Genomic DNA, 23,093 nt, shown 5'->3' with positions numbered 1-23,093 from the left:
GATCAAATTATTGATCTAAAGCCCACACTGTCACTGTATGATACTTGAAATTTTTCCAGAATGGCTATACAGCTGAATAAAATTATGCTGCATTATTTTCCTGTTTAACACTGTAAAGCTGCTTTGAAACAATCTACATTGTTAAAAGCGCTATATAAATAAAGTTGACTTGACTTGACTTGACTTTGGACAGCTCTTTGGTCTTGGCCATGTTAGTAGTTGGATTCTTACTGATTGTATGGGGTGGACAGGTGTCTTCATGCAGCTAACGACCTCAAACAGGTGCATCTAATTTAGGATAATAAATGGAGTGGAGGTGGACATTTTAAAGGCAGACTAACAGGTCTTTGAGGGTCAGAATTCTAGCTGATAGACAGGTGTTCAAATACTTATTTGCAGCTGTACCATACAAATAAATAGTTAAAAAATTATACATTGTGATTTCTGGATTTTTTTTTTTTAGATTATGTCTCTCACAGTGGATATGCACCTACGATGACAATTTCAGACCCCTCCATGATTTCTAAGTGGGAGAACTTGCAAAATAGCAGGGTGTTCAAATACTTATTTTCCTCACAGTATATATATATATATATATATATATATATATATATATATAGCCTACATTTTGAAAATAAAAAAATAAATATCTTAAACTTAATCTTAAACTTTTCATTATTTTCATTCAGTGTCAGCAATTTAATCAAAAATGTAATCAAATTTAACTGCTTACTTGCTGAAATCATTCAACTGTTGTTACATGTATAGCCTAAAGCACAATTTAAACCAATATGTTTCATACATTATAACACTTTCCAGAACGTCTTTTGCAACCGACATGCACAGTTGAACCTGAGTGACGTTAGTGTGACGTAGGCTGTAAATTGGTCTATTAAGAGTGAAGCGACAATATAATTTTTTTCTGCCCCAACGCACACGAGCGTCGTTCAGGCCTGCACCGTATTTTATTTATTTATTTTTGCGGGACTATCTTTGAGTTTTGATTGCTTTCAAGAGTCTGCACCCAGTGAAGTTTGATAACTGACTGAAAAGAAATGTGAAATGGTTGCATATACACAACCAATTATTTGAGTAAAGTTATTCACTGATTTAACCCTTGTTTGAAGGTTCATTTTGCACATATTTAGTGAATTTCCAGTAAAAGAAACACAAGTATTTTGAATACAAGTCTTTATTTATTTTTCTCTAATTAAGTGGATGTTTTGTGAGTTTACGGTTTTATTCAGTTTCCTTGAGAAAAATTAGCAGCAACCCAGGGCACTCTAGTGACAGGGACGTATAGAGTGTTACATATAAGCTACACATTCACCTACAAATATGGAATATTAGTACATTCATTTGCAAGACTAATTGTAACATTATTTAAAAATAAATTGAAGTTGTAGGGGATTTTACAGTTAAAGACCCAAGGACCAAATATGATGAATGATGACCCAGAGTCAGAGGTTAAATTAATTGAAGAACATTTTTAGTGAAGAATAGTTTGCAGCCGAAACCAGCTTCAACACTCAACATTTATACGTTACATTTACTTCAGGTTGAATGATTCTGATTGGCTAAGAAATTGATAAACATAGACATTTTCCACACATGGACTAATATGCAGGAGCATCTCAATCGATTCTAGGCCGACACCAAGCCCTCTAGTTTAGGCACGTAGTGGCCCTCTGACTCCGAGGTCACAGAACTGCGTTTCTGGGCGCCAGCTTGTCGCGAAAAACAAGTAATTCCATCTCTTTGGGGTGCCAGTTGTTCATCTCACCCATTCTGATCTGCAATAAAGAATACTAACACACACACAGATACAGGACACGCCGCTTCTTCAAGGTTAGAGTTGGTTGAGTTCTACTCTAAACAGGAAACTTTCCCAAAACATGTTCTTTCTCTCAGTGAGAGGTTCAGACAGAATTCATCATTATTCTTTAATGCTTTAATACAGAAAAGTAAATATTTTTGTAGTCAAAAGTAAAACTAAAAATTGATCACATAGGCGACCAGCATGGAGAAAGCACATTCATTCTATAACTAAATATGTCTCATAAGCTTGTATATATATTGAAGCAGCAGTGGCTTCCAGAATCCACCCCCTTCAAAATGATATGTTTCCTAAGAATTTCACTGCCAGTACACTTGTGTATACGATGTGTAACAATAAAGATAATTGATTGATTTGATTGATATGTAATATGTTAAAATGACAGCTATCTATCAAAACATCTGTTCATATGCTGAAGAGAGTTTAATTGATAATAACTTCTAGTAAGTATATCCTTCAAACTTGCTCATGGTTTTCTGAGCAGAAGTCAAACGGTCCAGGCGAGCATGTAGGTCTCTGCGCTTTCTACCAATTTCAGAGTCCTCAGAAAGGAGCTCATTCACATTTGCCCCGTCCAGTAAACTCAACATGTCAGTAGACAGAAGCTGAGCAGTCTGCTTCAACATGAAAAAGTAGATCATCATGGGCAGTTGGTCAGCCATTCGCTGCACCACAATCTGAAAGAAAATCAAAGAGGTACTAAGTTACTTCCACATATCCACTGCAGTCCATTCAATCATCCCTGGAAAAACAATTATATTTGTTAATGAAAACTAGAAAGATCTACCTCATTATATGCCTGCAGCATTTCACTGTACTTGCTTTTTTTGTCAAAGACAGGTAACTGATCTTCTGTAAATTTCTCGCCACTAATCTCATTCAACATCTTTATGAAGATGGGATCTTGAGTGTAGACCATGTTTTCCATTTCAAACTGCTCTGAGATCATCTGCTCCGTTTTAGCTTGCTGGATTGACTGAATGTTGTAAATTTTGTTCTAATAAGAGGAAAGGGAATTGAGTTAAAAAAAAAGATTTTCTTTTTCTTTATATCTAATCGGAAGCAATATTTACCTTAGTGATACTTTGAAGAACATGGTAGTTCCTGAAACACTGATTGACAACATCAGTGAATTGATTGAGTATGATGCCTTTAAATACATCAAAAAGACAAAAAAACACACACAAAAAAACACATGTATCATGTAATTCAGAAATAGATAGAAAACATTCCCACTGTTACTCAGTTGTGTATTATCTAATCTTTTGGTTTTACTTTCCCTTGTGACCAGAAATATCTTAAGCATGAAGATGTGTGATGGTACCTTTGATGGCTTTGAGTAAGTCGATGGCTGGTTCTTTAAGTGTGGCCACGTGATCCTGCAGAATCATCTCAAACATTCTGTAGCTGCTGAAGCCGGGCAGTTCCCTCCCTCTGTATTTCTGGATAAACTCAATTCTCTCTTCAGTCAGTTCTAGAACTTGTTTAGTAACAAGATAGATTTCTTATGACATGAACAGACTTTTTCAAATGTAAGAGAAAAGCAAAACAAAACAACCATGAATTCAATTATATTGTTTCTTAAATTTGAAGAAATACTAACAGGATGTCTTTGCACTGTTAAGATGATCGTTCCACTTCTTGAATTCAGCCCGAAGCTGGACAAACAAAATTTCCTCACTGATCAACTCTCCTGATGATAAGGATTCAATTTGACTATTGAATCTCATTAATCTCTGTGAAAAAGAATTTGTTACATGAGCATGAAAAATTGTGATCTTCAAAACATTTCTAATTGGCTGTTTTTATTCATTTACTTTTATTTATATTTGCTTGTTTTTTGGGTGATATTTTTTTCTTTTTTTTGTTGCAAAAATGGAAATCAATATGATTTATTCTGGTCATTTCAGATCCACAGATATGAGCAAAAATGTAAATGCCAAATTTTTAGCTAATACAAAATTTGGTACACAGACTCGACTGGACAGTCTAGATACACATCTGTGCTTGAACCATTCATAATAATTCTGAGAAGCAAGAAGATGTGATGGCTTATGATGATTTGAATTCCTACTTCAGTGAGGAATTGTTTGGCGCCCTTAGAATCCAGTGGTGGTCCAGCCTCACACTCTTTGAGCTCATTCCTCACATCCCACAACTGCTTTATTATCTGCTCATCAAGCTGTGGCAGTGATTTCTGGCAACAACAAAAATAAAGGGGGGGGGGGGGTTACTAGTGAGTCACCTAACTTGTCAGACAGAATAGTCTCCATCTAACTGCAATGCAGCCACAAAATGCAGTTCATTGTTACTAAGCTGTTACTTAATGTGAACTGGCCATATGATTGAGACTTACTTTAATATGATCAACAAGATTCTGAGTCAGTTTGATGGCAAGACTTTTAATAGTCACTTTATCTTCAGTCAAGAGGTCTCTGCATTAAAAGAGAAGGCATAATCAGATCTTATATATATATATATATATATATATATATATATATATATATATATATATATATATATATATATATATATATATATATACATACATATATATACATACATACATATATATACATACATATACATACATTTTTGTGCTTTGGCCAAAATTATCATTACAAATCACTAACTTTAAGTTCACCCAACAATGAAAATTCTGTCATCATTTGCTCACCCTCAAGTTACAAAACTGTATACATTTCTTTGTTCTGGTGTCATTTGGGGGTGAGATCTGCTTGGTTACAAACATTCTTCCAAATATCTTCATTTGTGTACAGTAGAACAAAGAAATGTATACAGGTTTGGAACAACTTGGAGGGGGAAAACTGGTTGGAAGAGAAAAACAAATCAACCTGATATGAACAAGGAAAAAATGAGAAATACAATCTCATTGACATACACAATACGATGTCATGGACAAACACATTCTAGGGAACATATAAGTAAATAATATTCTCTTCAGATTGTAACCTGAAATAGTCATGGTTTTGGAAGAAATCTCTCTCCATTTTAGTTGCCTCCTCCAGAGGAATTTTGTCATCAATCTGCTGTTGTCCTCTACACTTCACCATGACGTAACCTTTGCGGAGAGGAATCACTTTGTTGTGGACAATGGCCAGAATGTTCTTCTCTGTTCCCTTGTCTATGAGGTCTGGCTTGGTCAAAATTGCTGTGCAAATGAAAAATATGTTCTAAAATGTGCATTTGCTGACACAGGCTCATATATCAAAGATATTCGGTGCGATATTATGTGTTGTGCAAATCATACACTACATTACCAATGGTTCTTTTGCCCTCAGGATCTACTTCTTGTGCCATTTTTAATGCTTCTGTTGTTGCAATGTCAGTGTTACAAGGGACAACTACCATGTTTATAGTCTCTTGCTTCTCAATAAATTTCATGATTAGACGTTTGATCTACAAGACATGAAAACATAGTTTTAAAACGTCTTGATTACGTATGTAACCCTCGTTCCTGTAAAGAGGGAATGGAGAAATTATGACAGTGACTGACGGAATGGGGGTTTCGCTTAGAAGCCTATCACCTTAGAGTTCTTCAAAACAAGCCAATGGCAAGACAATGCCATGGGTCTGCGGTATTAGCATCGCAAACTCCGCCCAACTGCGTGGGTTTATAAGGAGCTCTGCATGCAGTCTTGCATTATGTTACCTGATGAGGAGCCGAGAATGACCACACGGCTGTTACAGCGTTACAGCGGTTGTGGCAGGGGAACGTAACTTCCCTTCAGGGAACGACGGTTACATACGTAGTGTCCTAGTGCCCTGCACAAGTCTGAGCTTCCTGCCGTGAGACTAGCACGAGCGAAGGGCTAGGCTATATGCAAGAATACCATGGTACACTGGGTAGCATATCCAGGTGGAAATATGCAACACAATCCCTGCCCGAAGGGAGAACTTACAGGATACACATATGACCCGCAAATGGTATGCATATGGAAAACTCTGAGGTATCCAGCCCACAGGGTGGAATGTTTCAATTACAGGGGTGGCAAGTTGGTCTTGCCAAGGGAAATACATGTGTTGAAGAGACTTACCATGGATGTACACATGTGGGGGTTACCCAGAGGCGGAACAATGCACATGGAGGCACCTAGCCTCACACGAGGGCTGACCAACTGGGCATGCACTCTGGTGTTGACGTCAACAGTGCTGGAGGAACTCGGGGCTTCACTGAAAAACTCACCTGAGCATAATAGCGCACGTACCCAGTCAGTGGAGTGCAATGGCGCAGTAATCAATGACAACGAGCCGGTCCTACTTACTGGCCACTGGGAGCGAGTACATGAGAGGACACTGGCTCTACACGGAGATTGTAGAATCTCGCGAATGTGTTACATGTCGCCCAGCCTGCAGCTCTGCAGATGTCTGTTAGCGAGGCGCCATGCGCTAGAGCCTAAGAGGAAGCCACTCCTGGTGGAGTGTGCCTTCACCCCTAGGGGGCATGACAGGCCTTGAACCTGGTATGCCAGAACAATGGAGTCCACTATCCAGCGAGACAACCTCTGCTTGGAGAGAGCCTTTCCCTTCTGCTGCCTCTGTAACAGACCAAAAGCTGGTCTGAGGTCCTAAAACACAGCGTTCTGTCTACGTAAGTGCGGAGAGCACATGCTGGACAGAGCAGTGGCCAGGCTAGGTCTGCCTCCCAGGGCCAGGGGTAGCCCTTGCAGGTTCACCACCTGATCTCTAAAAGGAGTGGTGGGAACCTTGGGCACACATCTAGGCCGGGGTCTCAGGTTCACATTAGAGTTAGCAACTCGAGGCAATTGACATGCCATAGGCGCTGGGGTCCTGTCCAGGAGCCCGCGGCAGCATGCCCATTGCACATGGCACCCCAACCCGTGGAGGAGGCATCGGTTGTCAGAACGACATGCCTGGGCACTCGTTCTAAGGGCACTCCGGCCCGTGGAAAGGAGAGTTTCGACCACGGGTTGAAGGTCTGATGGCAGGCCCGATTGACTGGCCCCTGGAGCGTGCTTTGTTGCCATGCCCATCTTGGGACTCGATCATGAAGCCAGTGCTGAAGCGGTCTCATATTAAGCAGTCCGAGCGGCGTGACTGAATAGGATTCGTCAGGTTGTTCCACACCATCACCCTCAAATCACCCTGGCCACCAGCCAAAGTATTCCCTTTCACAGAGGAAATAGATTGGGGTGTGGCGGAGGGGACTCTACCTCTAAGGAGGTCATTGAGTCTAGATCGCAGCATTGTGATGGTCATGTTCCTGCTGTGGGAACATGAATCATCCACGAACGCTGCCTCAGCATGATTTAAACCTAAACACGGCATGCAACGCTCGTGCCCATCAGCAGAATCAATCTGCCTACCACACCCAGAAATACACGGGCGAGACATTTTTAAAAAGACGCACCACATGCAGCTCATTTAGAGAGGAAAAACATCAACAGCAGTGCTGAAGCACCCAGGGAGAAACACACTCACTGCACAGACCAGCAGCAGGAATGTGATCTCACTGGAACGCGCCATCACACCAACACCGCTGAAGAGTCGCTTGTCTCATAGAGAACTCGTTGAAGGCTTGCAGTGGAGACAAGTGAAGAGAAACACTCTGCTCCAAAGCAGAAACATAATGCGAGATTGCATACGCGGCTCCTCATATAAACACGTGGGTGGGCGGAGTTCGCTATGCCATTGGCTCGTTTTGTGGAACTCAAAGGTGAAAGGCTTCTAAGCGAAACCCCCATTCCGTCAGTCACTGATGTAACGCGGAGTGACTGACTGAAAGGGAACTGAATATCTGTGGTACTGAATGTGTATCATACAAAATCATATTAGACTGCTCACCTGGTTTCCTATATCATCTGGTTGTCCTTTTACTGGGACTCGAGCAATTCCAGGTAGATCGATCAACGTGAGGTCACACACATCTGCTGAAATGACCTCTAAAGTAATGAGGTCATCACATATTCCTACCCCTTCTCCTGCTAGCTCATTCTGGGCTGTAAAATGTATACACTATAATCAACTGTTTGAATGCATTGGTCAAGTTTATACAGAACACTACCGTGCATGCTTATACATTTTAGCATATAAGATATCACTCCAATTATTTTTATATTTTATTCACAGCATCCGGCTATGTGTCATGGCCCCAACACATTTTGGTTAAACAAAAGGAAACCTTAATATGAACATAGCTCCTTAGAACAAAAACTGACCTTTAGAGCACATTTAATCTTTGTCAGAATGTAGATTTTCAGCTTTAGTATGGGGATATTATTTGTATCAAATTCAAAGAATCTGCAACCAAATACCAAATCTAATCATTTTATTAAGGTTAGGAACTAGTACTATAAATGGGTTGGGGGTTCTCTACTCAAGTCAAGATTCCCCTGGTCTCCTCTTGGGCCTATGCTTACAGTGATGGAATGTAAGTATATTTACTCAAGTACTGTGCTCAAGTACAAATTTGAGGTACATTACATAAGTATTTCCCACTTAATGCAACTTTATACTTTTACTTTACCATGTCTCAGAGGCAAATATTGTACTTTTTACTCATTTTCTGCAAGCTTTAGTTAAAGGGTTAGTTCACCCAAACATTCTGTCCTTAATTAATTACCCTTATGTCGTTCCAAACCTGTAAGACCTTCGTTCATCTTCAGAACACAAATTAAGATATTTTTGATGAAATCCGAGAGCTCTCTGACCCCTCCATAGACAGCTATTTTATGAACACTTTCAAGGCCCAGAAAGGTAGTAAAGACATCGTTAAAATCATCCATGTGACTCCATTGGTTCAATCTTAATTTTATGAAGCAACGAGAATACTTTTTGTGTGCATAAAACAAACAAAATAATGACTTTATTCAACAATTTATTGTACCTGTGTCAACCTCTTACGCTGTTGATGCAGTGTAAATAGTGCAACGCTTGCTATTTCTACTGCAGAACAACTCGTGTGCATGCGTCATGGTGCTCACATGAACAGCGTCAGCCAATGGTTAGTCGGCTTTCTAGAAACGCTGCACTGTTTACGTTATGTTAGAAGAAACGCTAGAAGAAATTGTTGAATGAAGTCGTTATTTTTGTTTGTTTTTTGCACGCAAAAAGTATTCTCGTCGCTTCATAAAATTAAGGTTGAACCACTGGAGTCACATGGACTATTTTAACGATGTCTTTACTAACTTTCTGGGCCTTGAAAGTGTTAACTAAATAGCTGTCTATGGAGGGGCCTGAGAGCTCTCGTATTTCATCATCTAGTGAAATCATCTGGCCTGCTTTCTGACATCTTTTTTTCACCTGTAGGAGATCTAATACGTTTCTTTGAAAAATTTGTTACATTTATATAGCACTTTTCTTGGCACTCAATGCGCTTTACATAAAATGAAGGGGGGAATCTCCTCAACCACCACCAATGTGCAGCATCCACCTGGATGATGCGACAGTGCCATATTGCGCCAGAACGCCCACCACACACCAGCTTATTGGTGGAGATATATATATATATATATATATGGGGATGAATAGGAGGCCATGATGGGCAGGGGCCAATGAGCAAATTTGTCCAGGATGCCGGGGTTACACCCCTACTCTTTATCTAAGGACATACTGGGATTTTTAATGACCACAGAGAGTCAGGACCTCGGTTTAACGTCTCATCCGAAGGACTGAAGATTGCCCATTCAAGGAAAAACTTGGTAACACTTTACAATACAGCCAGGTGCACCAATATGCATTACTTCATGCTTAACTAATGCGCAGATAATCATGAGTTAATGTATGACTCATGAAGAACTAAACCATTTATTAATGATTATTGCATCAGCAACTAATGAACATTCCATATGATTAATAGATTAAGTAATATATGAATTTATATTAATTCAATTTGACATCATGTATTAATTCCCTAATAACATATACTAACTAATAATGTAAATTAATGCGTTAATTACTACAATGGGTCAAAGCCATGCATTTCAGCTTCCAGTTGTCTACTTTAATGAATCATTAGCTAACGATTTGCAAAGGTTTCATTATGTTACGACTTTACTTGTTGAGGCACATGACTATTATCTAATTGTTAAGTAATATGTAATTGTGGTTATGGCTTTTGAATTAATTAATAGTCATGTGCCTCAACAAGTAAAGCCATAACATAATGTTACCTTTGCAAATCGTTAGCTAATGATTCATTAAAGCAGACAACTGGAAGTTGAAATGCATGGCTTTTACCCATTGTGGTAATTAACACATGCATTTACACTATTAGTTAGTATAATATGTTATTAGGGAATTAATACAGTACGACACATTTAACTAATAACAATTAATGTATTACTTAATCTATTAATCATATAGAATGTTCATTAGTTGCTGATGCAGTACTCATTAATAAATGGTTTAGTTCTTCATGAGTCATACATTAACTCATGATTATCTGTGCATTAGTTACGCAGGAATTGATGCATATTAGTGCACCCGTATTGTAAAATTTTACCAAAACGTATCTATGCTCTTCCTGGATATGAAATAAAATGTTTTGTTGAATGCATAAGTAATAAGAAACAATATAATGTAATGTACAATTAGGGCACATAAGCTATGCTTACTGCTAGAATGCACTTTGCATTCAAAAGACAATGTATTGTGCTGCTCAATTTGTTGCTGGTGGTTATTTTCTCTTACAGCTATCAGCTTGCAACATGATATCCTATTTGTTACAGACACACACAGTACACATTTCTAACTATGTAAGCTTGAGCCATATCGGCTCTGGCACATATACACTATATTGCCAAAAGTATTGGAACACCCCTCCAAATCATTGAATTCAGGTGTTCCAATCAATTGCCACTGGTGTATAAAATCAAGCACCTAGGCATGCAGATGCTTCTACAAACATTTGTGAAAGAATGGGTCGCTTTCAGGAGCTCAGTGAATTCAAGCGTGGTACCGTGATAGTTTGCCTCCTGTGCAATAAGTCCATTCCTGAAATTTCCTCACTACTAAATATTCAATGGTCAACTGTTAGTGAGATTATAACAAAGTGGAAGCAATTCAGTGGTAAGTGGTAGGCCACGTAAAATCACAAGGGCGGTCACACATGCTTAAGTGCACAGTGTGCAGAAGTCGCCAACTTTCTACAGAATCAATGTGTCACTTTGTGTGGCCTTCAGATTAGCTCAAGAACAGTGTGTAGAGAGCTTCATGGAATGGGTTTCCATGGCCGAGCAGCTGCATCCAAGCCTTACATCACCAAGTGCAATGCAAAGCGTCGGATGCAGTGGTGTAAAGCACGCCGTCACGGGACTCTAGAGCAATGGAGACGTGTTCTCTGGATTGACAAATCACGCTTTGCTGTCTGGCAATACGATGGACGAGTCTGGGTTTGGCGGTTGCCAGGAGAACGGTACTTGCCTGACTGCATTGTGCCAAGTGTAAAGTTTGGTGGAGGCGGGATTATGGTGTGGAGTTGTTTTTCAGGGCTTGGCTCCTTAGTTCCAGTGAAAGGAATGCTTCAGCATACCAAGATATTTTGGACAATTTCATGCTCCCAACTTTGTGAGAACAGTTTGGGGATGGCCCCTTTCTGTTCCAACATGACTGCGCACCAGTGCACAAAGCAAGGTCCATAAAGGCATGGATGAGTGTGTTTGGTGTGGAGGAACTTGACTGGGCTGCACAGAGTCCTGACCTCAACCCAATAGAACACCTTTGGGATTAATTAGAGCGGAGACTGCAAGCCAGGCCTTTTCATCCAACATCAGTGCTTGACCTCACAAATGTGCTTCTAGAAGAATGGTCAAAAAATTCCCATAAACACACTCCTAAACCTTGTGGAAAGCCATCCCAGAAGAGTTTAAGCTGTTTTAGCTTCAAAGGGTGGGTCAACTCCATATTAAACACAACGGATTAAGAATGGGATGTCATTAAAGTTTATGTGCATGTAAAGGCAGGCATCCCAAAACATTTGGCAAAATAGTGTAGCTTGTTTAGGTCATTAGTTAAATAAACCTAAAGGAAGGGCACCCAGGCAAACATTACACAGCCACTAGTTTAAAATAAAAACTTCTGCCTCTGTTGTGAGGATTTATGCATGTCTATTGATGCAGCAGCATGTATGTGTATTGTGTTCATGCACCTTTGTTCCTGCTAAGATGTAGTCCGCCAAGACCAAATACATTAACACTGTCATATATCTATTAAAATACTAAAACTATACAGAAAGTTGGTGTGAAATTGATGTATCGTCGTACATATTGTTAGCCTAGAAATATAGACGCACCCTAGCAGCAGGAAATGTAATTTGCAGCCAGGGTCGTCTAGCAACTCTCCGTTGGCTTGCGAGCTGGAAAAACCAAACTCTGGTCAGGCCAATCAGTGATCACATCGTGTATAGAGTCAGTGGGCGGGCTTAACATAATGACGGCAGAGTTGCAGCGGTTGCGCATGCTACTTGTAACAGGGTTCGTACGGTCACAAAAAAACTGGAAAAGTCCTTGAATTTTAAAGTAGCATTTTCCAGGCCTGGAAATCTACCAGAATTTTACATATTTCCTCAACTAGGATTTCTTAGGACTTTTAGTATGTTGTTCTGGACACCTCATAGAAATTATCTAAGCTGAAAATAATTATTTTACAATTAGTCTGTCGTAAAACGCTACTTTGCCTGGACTATTAAGCTATTTCAGATGCAGCTTCTGTTCCACCTTTGCGGTGTAAAGATGGCTTTTGTAAATGATAAAATTTTATTGGTAACAGTCTAGGATTCTGATTGATTTAAGTAATTGGTTAAAATGTAAGTATTTGACAAACAACAACAAAGGTTATCATTAAAAATTGCACTTATAAATAAATAAAATGCTCTTGGAAATCATTTGTATAATATATCAACTAGCTCCGCTTCACCTTCTTCGTTGCTCTGGTTGGTTTTAGCGCTATCCTAAGTGTGCAGAGGGAATTTGAAAGACAACCGCTTATCCCGCCCCTCGGATTGAGCCCTGCCAATATTGTGTTGGTCTGGCTTGTCAAACTAACATTTTGTGTCTATATAGTTGTTATTACAAAGAATGAACACTAGGGGGAGATAGAGAACGAGATATGGGTAGACAAGAGTGCATACACATGGAAGATAGTTCGGTCTGGATTAAAGAGTGATGTGAGAAAGCCCGAACTCCGCCCCCTTGAGTGGTACGTAATAATCACCGCGCAGTCAGATGCGGTCATGCAGAATCGGCAGTTTTGCTACAAATCAGGCTGGCTGGACTGTTTAACCAACTTTGTATATGTTTTTACAGTGCGTAAATGATTACGGGTGAGTTTTCATATATAATTGGCCTTTGTAACTTCCATTACTGTTCTGGATGTCGAGATTTGCTTGCAACATGAACGCAATTTAACTGCGTCACAAATTGAAAAGAAACGGTTTACATATCGGATTTTGAGCTCGAAAATAATTGTATTTCTGTTGGAATATAAATATTATATTCATTTACAAGTTACAGATCACCCAGGTCATTTAAGATTGTGTAAAATGTCAAGTTTGATGACGTTTTATAAGTTTGCTTGTAATATTGAGCAGACGCAGCGCTCGTGCTCTATGCGTGTCATTGTTTACATAATTATTTATTAACATAATCAGCACGCAGCTAACCAATGTATGTTCATTTCTATATTATTTTAATAACTGAATGTTTGTGTCATTTACTGCTATACTTACCATTGTTTTCCTTGTGTTTCTTCTGTTCATTATAGACCACACTTGTGTGAAGTAACATATACAAAACTCTTTTGATTAAACAAGTTAAACTGGGATCCTCTCTCGTGTTTCTCTTACCGGAAATACACACATCCATCTATGTTGCACTACAACTGAACCCACTAAGCGTCCCATACGCTTGTATATGGTCCTTCGAGCCGGATTTGCTGCTTCAAGATGGATCCTGAAACCCCCAGTGTATCTGAACCTGTCGTCCGACCACGCCCTCCAAGAGAGAGACACCTTCCTGCCCATCTTGCTGATTACGATGTCCAGCTTCCGCCTAACCTACATCCGGAGCCACAGCCTGCAGATTCGTCTTCACAGAGACACTCCAGATCATCAAGACATGCGTCTAGATCTATTTCTACTGGCACAGCTTCCAATGCTTCATCCAGATCCTATCGCAGTGCACAACGCAGATCTCCTATACATGGACTTTCCGATCTTCAAGCTGCCATGGTGGAAGAAAGGTTAAAGACTTTGAGCTTGGAAGAACTTCAACAGCAGATCGAAGAGGACGCCATTATAGATAAAGAGTGTGAGAGACTTGATGCTCAAGCGAGAGAAGCTCAATATAGACAGGAACAAGCCACTAAGGCTAGAGAGTTGCTAGCTAAGCAGGTAGAGACCCGGCGGCGTCTCAAAAAGGTTCAAAATGAGCTTGAGGTTGCTAAATATGTTTGTGTACTTATTAAGCAGGAATCTCAAGATGTTAATGTTCCTGATTCCCAGTCCAGCCATGCCGTTGATCCTCTGTCTGAGGTAAGCACGTAATATCACAGAGTTGCCACTAGCAATGATATTACGTCATCCGCCCAAGCAATGCCTAGTCATTCTACCCCTTATACTGCTAACTTTGTACCTGTGTCATCAGTAATGCCCCCCACAGTATTAGCTGCCGAAGTAACCCAGCCCAACATAGCTACAAGGCCATTGGCTTCGCTAGTTACTGCACAACCCACCTTAATGTCTAGGCCAGATTATGCTGCTCCTCTAACCTTTAACACAGTTGCGGTGGCCCGTCCGCACCATTACACAGATACCTCTGTGGCCGGTAGTCATACACCCTCTGCCAATGTCCCTCCTACAGCCCCATCTACGGTTCCTGTAACTTTAGGAGCTCCTTTACATACTCAGTCTTACCAAGCCACGAATCTTAGCCCTCATTGGACAGCAGTACCTTATTCTGTTCCCCCACCTGACGCCTTTCATAATCGGGCAGTATTGTACCCCTCCCCAGCTCAACCACCTGGTCTGGAAATGTTAGCTGCCTCAGCTTATGGAATCCCAAAGCCAGCTATCCCATACTTCGACACTGGTCGAGAAAGTGACTTTGCACTACTGAAAATGGCCTTAGACAATGTAATGAATAACCAGCCTCATTTGAGTGAACATTACAAATATCAGGTCCTTTTAAGTCACTTAAAACTCTCCAGCGCTCTCCAGCTGGCCAAAGCCTACATGCATGACCCCAGGCCATACACCACAGCATTACAAGCGCTGCAGGATAAATATGGCCAACCACGTCAATTGGTCCAGTCCGAATTAGGTGTCATACTGAATGCACCAGCAGTCAAGTTTGGTGATGCAGAAGCTTTTGACTCTTTTTCCCTATCTATCCAAACACTAGTAGGGATGCTCAGAACTTTGGAGGGCCCAAACGGATACGAGCTGCGCTGTGGTTCTCATGTTGATCGATTGTTGAGCAAGATGCCACCATCATATCGAGATGGGTTCGTCGAGTACTGTTTCAGCCGAGGTATTTTGCAAACTGGCACAGACCGCACTTATACATTACCTGATCTGTCTGCATGGCTGCAGATGAAATCGCAGGCAAAGCGCATCTCCAATAAAGCAGCTACACTGTATCAGACTGATACTGCTAGATCCACCAAGAAAGATCAGCAAAGGTCAGTACCTTACCGCCCAAAGGAGAGGTCCACATCTATCTTGTATTCAGCTGAGGATAGTGCAGTCGGGCAGGGACAGACTAAATCTAAGACCCCCTCCAAGATTCAACCCTTTTGCCCATACTGTAACACCAAGGACCACTTTCTTAATGCGTGTCCCAAATTCAAGATACTGACCACAGAGCAAACAGTACAGTGGATATCTAAAGAGAAGCGCTGTTGGAAATGTGGGCGAACTCATACTCCAGACCATTGTACTCTGAAAAGAACCTGTTCAAACTGTAGAGAGTTACATCTGACTATCTTGCATGATGCAGCCTTGCAGATCCAAAAGAGTGTTCTGATGGTCAACGTTCCTACCTCTCAGGTCTATTTAGACCGGCCCAACCGATCTCAAAAGGTAATGCTGAAGCTAGTCAAGGTATTACTGCACAATCGAGACAACGTCATGGAAACCTATGCAGTGCTGGATGATGGTTCAGAGCGTAGTATTGTTCTGCAACAGGCTGTAGACCAGTTGAATCTCCCTTCTGAACCTGAAACACTCACTCTACGTACGGTCCATCAGGATGTAGTTAATTTGCACGGATCTACTGTTTCCCTTCATGTGTCACCTCTGCACAAACCATACAGGAAATACCTGATTCATCATGCTTTCACTGCTGATAACCTGAGACTTTCCGAACATTCTTACCCTGTGTCCGCTCTTCAACACAAGTATGAGCATATTAGGTCATTGCCATTGCCCTTGATTGACGGAGCTCAACCCCTACTGCTCATAGGGTCTGACATGCCTCACCTGCTTACTCCTGTTCAGCCAGTGTGCATGGGACCTGCCAATGGACCGATTGCTGTCTGTACCAGACTTGGTTGGACCCTCCAAGGTCCCATTGGGCTCAGTCAAATTACCCTTTCCACCCCACAGTGTTTTCACATAACCACAACCATACAGAATACTGAGTTGTTCAAGAATGTGGAACGCCTCTGGCAAATCGATACTCTGCCCTACTTAAACGAGAAGACAGCCACTCGTTCCAAACAAGACCAGTATGCCCTCACTCTTCTCCAGACCCATACCACAAGGGTAGAAGTCAGTGGAGTTATGCGATACGCCACTCCCTTGCTCAGAAGGCCCACTGTTGAACTTTTGAAAGCCCCAAAAGAAGCAGTAATAGCGAACCTCCGAAGTACTGAGCGTAGACTTGCTAAAGATCCTAGGCGAGCTGAGTCTTACTGTTCTGAAATGAGGAAACTCCAAGAAGCTGGCTATGTGGCAGAGATATCAACACAAGACGCTGAGCAATCCCCGGAGTCGTGGTACATCCCTCACCATATGGTGACGCATAACAACAAGGACAGAATTGTTTTCAACTGTTCTTATTCATACCAAGGCCAAGCGTTAAATGACATCCTCCTGCCTGGGCCCGTTATTGGTCCGTCTCTACTTGGTGTCTTGCTAAGGGTCCGTGAATCTCCTGTAGCCATCAGCGGAGATGTAAAAGGCATGTTCCACCAGGTTCGCCTCCTGCCAAATGACAAGCCTGTAGTGCGTTTTTTGTGGAGAGACATGCAGAGGACAGAACAGCCTAAGATCTACTAATGGCAAGTCTTACCATTCGGCACAACGTGCAGCCCTTGCTGTGCCATATATGCCCTCCAGGAAATTGCTCAGAATCACCCGCAAGTGGACCCAGGTCTGGTGAGAACGGTCAAAGATTCATTCTATGTTGACAACTGTCTCCATAGCCTTCAAACTGTTGCTGAAGCTAGAGCATTAGTAGACGAACTACGGCAAATCCTGCTCACTGGTGGTTTCGATCTCCGTCAATGGGCCAGCAACAGACCCGAGGTTATTCAACATCTTCCCTCTGAAGCTAGGTCACAGAACAGTGAACTCTGGTTATCACAGAAGAGTACTGACCTCCTAGAAGGTACACTTGGGCTAATGTGGAATTGCCTCAGAGACTCGTTCAATTACAAACCAAGCCAATCCGGATGCCTTGAACCCACTCTACGGAATGTCTACAGGGTTTTGGCATCGCAATATGATCCCCTGGGTTATCTAATCCCATTTACTACTCGAGCTAAAGTGCTGGTCCAGGATTTGTGGAAGAACAATCTTGGATGGGATGACCCGATCACTGTTGACAGCCTGCTAACCAGATGGCAAGACTGGCAACAAGAGCTCCAAAGTTTGAATCAGATCACAATTCCAAGGTGTTACACTCCACTTGATAGACATATGGAAATCCTCAATCGGGATTTACATATATTCTGTGACGCATCTGAGAGGGCTTATGGCTCAGTGGCCTACATGCGCACAGAAACCAATGAAGGGCATGTACACGTCTCATTTGTGTTAGCACGTTCACGAGTGGCGCCTAGGAAACAAATAACGATTCCCCGGCTGGAACTGAGTGCGGCACTTACCGGAGCGCAACTGGCTAATGTTCTTCAGACAGAACTAACTGTGGATATTAATCAAGTCATTCTCTGGTCAGACTCATCTACCGTCCTCCAATGGATTAAATCTGAATCATGTAGATACAAAGTCTTTGTCGGAACACGAGTGGCCGAAATTCAGGCACTCACTGATACTGGTTCTTGGAGGTATGTTGATTCAGCGAACAACCCTGCTGATGTCATAACAAGAGGCCAGTCGTTGAAGGATTTAGTCCCACCTTGCCGCTGGATTAATGGACCACATTTCCTACATCAGCCAGAGTCATGTTGGCCAACTTTGCCAGCAGCTGAACCTGAACCAGAGGCAGAGTTGAAAAAGTCAGCAATTTGCTTGCATGTATGCACTAGTTCAGACATTCCCCTTCCTGACGTCAACCAATTCAGTACCTGGACTGAACTACTAGCTGCTGCAGTGACATCCCTTCATGGGGCGGCTACCTCTTCCAACCAAGCCTGTAGTGCTCCAGTCAGAAATTGAAGCTTTCGCGCCTCGATCGCCCCCCGGTGGCCGGTCCCAGTATAGCTCCTAAACCCCGCCTCTCCATGTATTTCAATGGGCGCGAGACACACTAAACTATTTAATTACACTTCAAATAATTGTTTCCTAAAGATGGTTTCTGTCATTTTAGGCAGTTTTTATTACAATAATTTCATTTCAAGTGTTCGTTTTTTAAATAAGTTTAGTTTTAGTGAGTTATTTGATGCTATAAAAACGGGGGTGTGACGTCATGATTGACAGCTGAGATTGACGGCTTCTCTGAGTGAAGTTGTCACTGAGGCACTAACGGACTTTTTTCTGGATTTTTGTGAGGAGATTGGAGCTTTAGCTTTCATTTCTACACTTCCATAACTGTTTATTTCACACCAACATAATTAATTATTCTGCATCTGTGAGAGTGTGGGCGGGCTTTTGATAATCACGCCTCTACTTCCTGTTCTCTACTGCGCAACTCCGGTCCCGAGATCGCTACTGCGCAGACTCGGTCCCAAGATGTCAGCGCCGTGAACGGGCCTATGAAAGCTTCAACTTTGGTCAGCGGAAGTCAATGGAGTCGCGTCGTCCATATTTTTTTACAGTCTATGCTTCCAACCAGTCAACAGATGATTCAGAGAGTTACATCTCAGCGGAGAAGCTCCTCCTACAACAGGCTCAGAAAGATTCTTTTCCTGAGGAGTTTAAGGCTCTCGCATCTGATCGACCACCACCTTCCCACAGCAGATTAGCATCCTTATCACCTGAGTATGATAAAGCCAGCGGACTTATCAGAGTTGGAGGGAGACTAAGACATGCAAAGCATATGGAATTGGATGCAATACATCCCATTGTGCTTGATCCACAACATAACCTAACCAAGCTTTTGATCAAGGACTATGATGCCTCCCTTTTACATCCTGGGCCTGAGAGAGTCTTAGCCGAATTAAGAAGACGATATTGGATTCTGCGAGGAAGGGAAGCTATCAAGAAGCATCAACATATGTGCATGGACTGCCAGAAATGGCGTGCCAAGCCTAATATACCCAAAATGGCCGACCTCCCACCAGCACGTCTACGTCTGTATAAACCACCTTTCTATTCCACGGGAATGGATTGTTTTGGTCCATTCGTAGTGAAGATCGGCCGACGAACAGAGAAAAGATGGGGAATAGTTTTCAAATGCTTGACCACCCGTTGTGTCCATCTTGATCTCTTGGAGAGCCTTGATACCGATGCATTCCTAATGTCTCTCCGCAGATTCATAGCTCGAAGAGGGAAACCATTTGAGCTCCTGTCAGATAATGGCACTAACTTTGTTGGTGGAGACAAAGAAATTCAAGCAGCTTATGATGCCATGACCCCTCAACTAAAGGAACAACTTGCAGAACAACAGATTTCCTTCAGATTTATTCCACCTGGTGCCCCTCATTTTGGGGGGGCTTGGGAACGGGAAGTTAAGTCAGTAAAGCAAGCCCTAAAGGTAGTACTGAAGGATCAAACAGTGACGGAAACTGTACTTCGTACCGTGCTCATTGAGGTAGAAGGCATCCTAAATGCCAAGCCGTTAGGCTACGTGTCCTCAGACGTGTCGGATCCGGACCCAGTTACACCTAGCATCCTCCTGATGGGCCGCCACGATTCTTCACTCCCGCAAGTGCTCTATGATTCAACTAATCTTTTGGGAACTAGAAGATGGAAACATAGCCAAGTGCTTGCTGACCATTTCTGGTCTAGCTTCATCCATTACTATCTCCCTAACCTGCAAGAAAGACAGAAGTGGCGTAAAGATGGAGGAGAAATTGGTCTAGATCAGGTTGTATTGATAGTGGATACACAACTTCCACGAGCATGCTGGCCAGTAGGGAAAGTGACTAATATCTTCCCTGGACTTGATGGACGCATCAGAACAGTTGAAGTTCAGGTACACAATCGTAAATACGTGAGACCTGTATCCCGTTTAGTCCCACTCCCTAAACTTGCTGATGATGATGATGCTATTGAGCCTACTAATTAGTTAGAGTTTCTCACTGGTTCAAATGTCCTTAAACACATTTGGGGGCGGCTGTGTGAGAGCCCGAACTCCGCCCCCTTGAGTGGTACGTAATAATCACAGCGCAGTCAGATGCGGTCATGCAGAATCGGCAGTTTTGCTACAAATCAGGCTGGCTGGACTGTTTAACCAACTTTGTATATGTTTTTACAGTGCGTAAATGATTACGGGTGAGTTTTCATATATAATTGGCCTTTGTAACTTCCATTACTGTTCTGGATGTCGAGATTTGCTTGCAACATGAACGCAATTTAACTGCGTCACAAATTGAAAAGAAACGGTTTACATATCGGATTTTGAGCTCGAAAATAATTGTATTTCTGTTGGAATATAAATATTATATTCATTTACAAGTTACAGATCACCCAGGTCATTTAAGATTGTGTAAAATGTCAAGTTTGATGACGTTTTATAAGTTTGCTTGTAATATTGAGCAGACGCAGCGCTCGTGCTCTATGCGTGTCATTGTTTACATAATTATTTATTAACATAATCAGCACGCAGCTAACCAATGTATGTTCATTTCTATATTATTTTAATAACTGAATGTTTGTGTCATTTACTGCTATACTTACCATTGTTTTCCTTGTGTTTCTTCTGTTCATTATAGACCACACTTGTGTGAAGTAACATATACAAAACTCTTTTGATTAAACAAGTTAAACTGGGATCCTCTCTCGTGTTTCTCTTACCGGAAATACACACATCCATCTATGTTGCACTACAACTGAACCCACTAAGCGTCCCATACGCTTGTATAGTGATTATCCACGGAATTCTTGTGCCATTGTATCTTTTATGTGTTTTGTAAAGTTAAGTGACAGTATAACAGTACCGCAGGACATATGTTATCATTCACATTTTAAAGTGGTAGAACATTTCTTTTAATGTAGCCTATTGCACACACAAGAATTAGACACCTCCTAACTTTTACCTTAGTGGTATATTTAATAACGTATAAGCTTTAACTACTTTATTCTTGAACTTTGGAAGAAAAGAAAACAGTTTGCTGTTTTATACTAACCTTTTTCAACATGTCTTTCAACCAATGATGAATCCAAAAATTCAGTTTTCTTATTTCGGTAAGATAGAACAGCCTTCCAGCTGACTCCACCTGTTACCTTCTTCAGCCTCAGCTCTAGTGGACATCTGGTGACAATTCCTACAGCAAACACAGTTCAGTTTACAATTACAGTGAATTACTAACAGTATACTATGTGATAAGTACCTTGCATATACAAAAACACCAGTGCTTTCTCTTATTATTAGCATTCAATTTGAATATTCATTTAAGAAAAGGATAGTAAAACCAGTCCTCACCGCTTCCTCTTGGTAATGCAACTCCAGAAATCGCTTCCAACACAGAGCTTTTCCCGGAACTCTGGTCTCCAATCACTGCAATAGTCGGTAGTGCCAAATCCTTATGAATTCCAACTGTCCGCAGAGTGTCGATCAAATCAATGTATGGACGAATGCTCTCCTCTAAATGACTGTGAACCTCTCCTTTCATTTTCTGACTGTATAAATATAAAATTTTTGACTTTTTTGTAAAACTTCACCAATTGCACTGTATTTTTTACTGGCAATTGTCTATTTCTCTTTATTGTGCTTACTTAAAGCACTTTGAATTACCATTCTTTATAAATAAAAAAAAATCAATCTAAATAAATTAACTTCCATTGCCTTGTATATAAATGTAAAGCACATACCAATAAATAAACTAACCCTAAAAGCATATACATATTTATTTTATCTTAAAATACATTGACAGATTACTTAAAAATTAGTTCTGAAAAATAACATTTATAGTAACCTTTCATTTTGAGGACGCTGGATGTTTTCAGTATCATCATGAACACTGCTTCTACCTGAAAAAAAAGAAGAGGATCGTAATGAAAACATGCCTTGCCTTGCACTAGACATTGCTGGAAAAAGAATAGAGGCATTTGTTCTAAGAATAGATAATGTCATTTTTAGATGCTTTATATAATTGTATTAATCTTTCACCCAAACACAATGTTTGCGGTTTTGCTAAAGACAAATCCAAATAGCTATGGTCAAGATCCTGCGCTTCAGACTGAACAAGTAGTGTATCATTTCCATGAAAAAAAAAATGCAAATAAAATGAAAATGGACACAGACTGAACACGTCAGACAGGTGGGTTAGTCACACTGGATACCGGAAATTTTCTTTTGACTGCTTGTTTGCTTTCTTCTTTTAAGCACAAAAGAAATGATGCTTGGATGTGGGGAGGATTATTACTCATTAATGGAGTTAAAATGATATTATGCAATGTAGGCTATGCCCCCAATAAGACAGACCCGGGTTTTATTAGCCTAAACAAGATTCTTGGTGACAAAGAGGGGTAAATAATTTTGGCTGGGGACTTTAATCAGGTTATGGATGAGGTTTTAGATAAGAGTAAATATCAGGGACCTTCTATACCAAGGGATAGGGCTGCCCTTCATATGCTAACAGAGGATATTGGATTGACAGATATATGGCGCCTGGTCAATCCAACAGAAAGAGAGTATACTTTTTATTCTCATTGCCATTAATCTCACTCTAGGATAGATTTTTTCTTACTTTCTAATTCCATCACCCATCA

General features: G+C 41.1%; 1 protein-coding gene across 1 annotated transcript; it reads right to left on the bottom strand.

The window, feature by feature from the left end:
- Positions 1–1,180: 1,180 nt before the first annotated feature.
- On the bottom strand, positions 1,181–22,558 carry LOC307122493 (interferon-induced GTP-binding protein Mx3-like). The gene is made up of 13 exons (XM_079846470.1): positions 22,298–22,558; positions 21,805–22,001; positions 21,509–21,646; positions 7,664–7,818; positions 5,119–5,257; positions 4,811–5,009; positions 4,194–4,272; positions 3,912–4,034; positions 3,441–3,573; positions 3,162–3,317; positions 2,911–2,987; positions 2,625–2,834; positions 1,181–2,514 (listed from the first exon to the last, which is right to left on the bottom strand). The coding sequence occupies exons 1-13, from the start codon at positions 22,453–22,455 to the stop codon at positions 2,278–2,280; spliced, it is 2,001 nt and encodes a 666-aa protein (XP_079702596.1). The 5' UTR covers positions 22,456–22,558; the 3' UTR covers positions 1,181–2,277.
- Between the last annotated feature and the right edge of the window lie 535 nt (positions 22,559–23,093).

The sequence above is a fragment of the Gobio gobio genome (genome assembly GCF_949357685.1).
Source record: "Gobio gobio genome assembly, contig: scaffold_134, whole genome shotgun sequence".
Classification (NCBI taxonomy): domain Eukaryota; kingdom Metazoa; phylum Chordata; class Actinopteri; order Cypriniformes; family Gobionidae; genus Gobio; species Gobio gobio.
This window is presented reverse-complemented; position numbering and strand designations above follow the sequence as displayed.

What these genes read in the sequence shown, in the direction of transcription:
- LOC307122493 (XM_079846470.1), bottom strand. Translation starts at nt 22,455, where the DNA reads ATGACATTATCTATTCTTAGAACAAATGCCTCTATTCTTTTTCCAGCA. An exon ending in CAGATGATATAGGAAACCAG is followed by an intron (nt 5,258 to 7,663) that starts GTGAGCAGTCTA and finishes CATGTCTTGTAG; the next exon opens with ATCAAACGTCTAATCATGAA. An exon ending in TGCTGCAGGCATATAATGAG is followed by an intron (nt 2,515 to 2,624) that starts GTAGATCTTTCT and finishes ATTTTCTTTCAG; the next exon opens with ATTGTGGTGCAGCGAATGGC.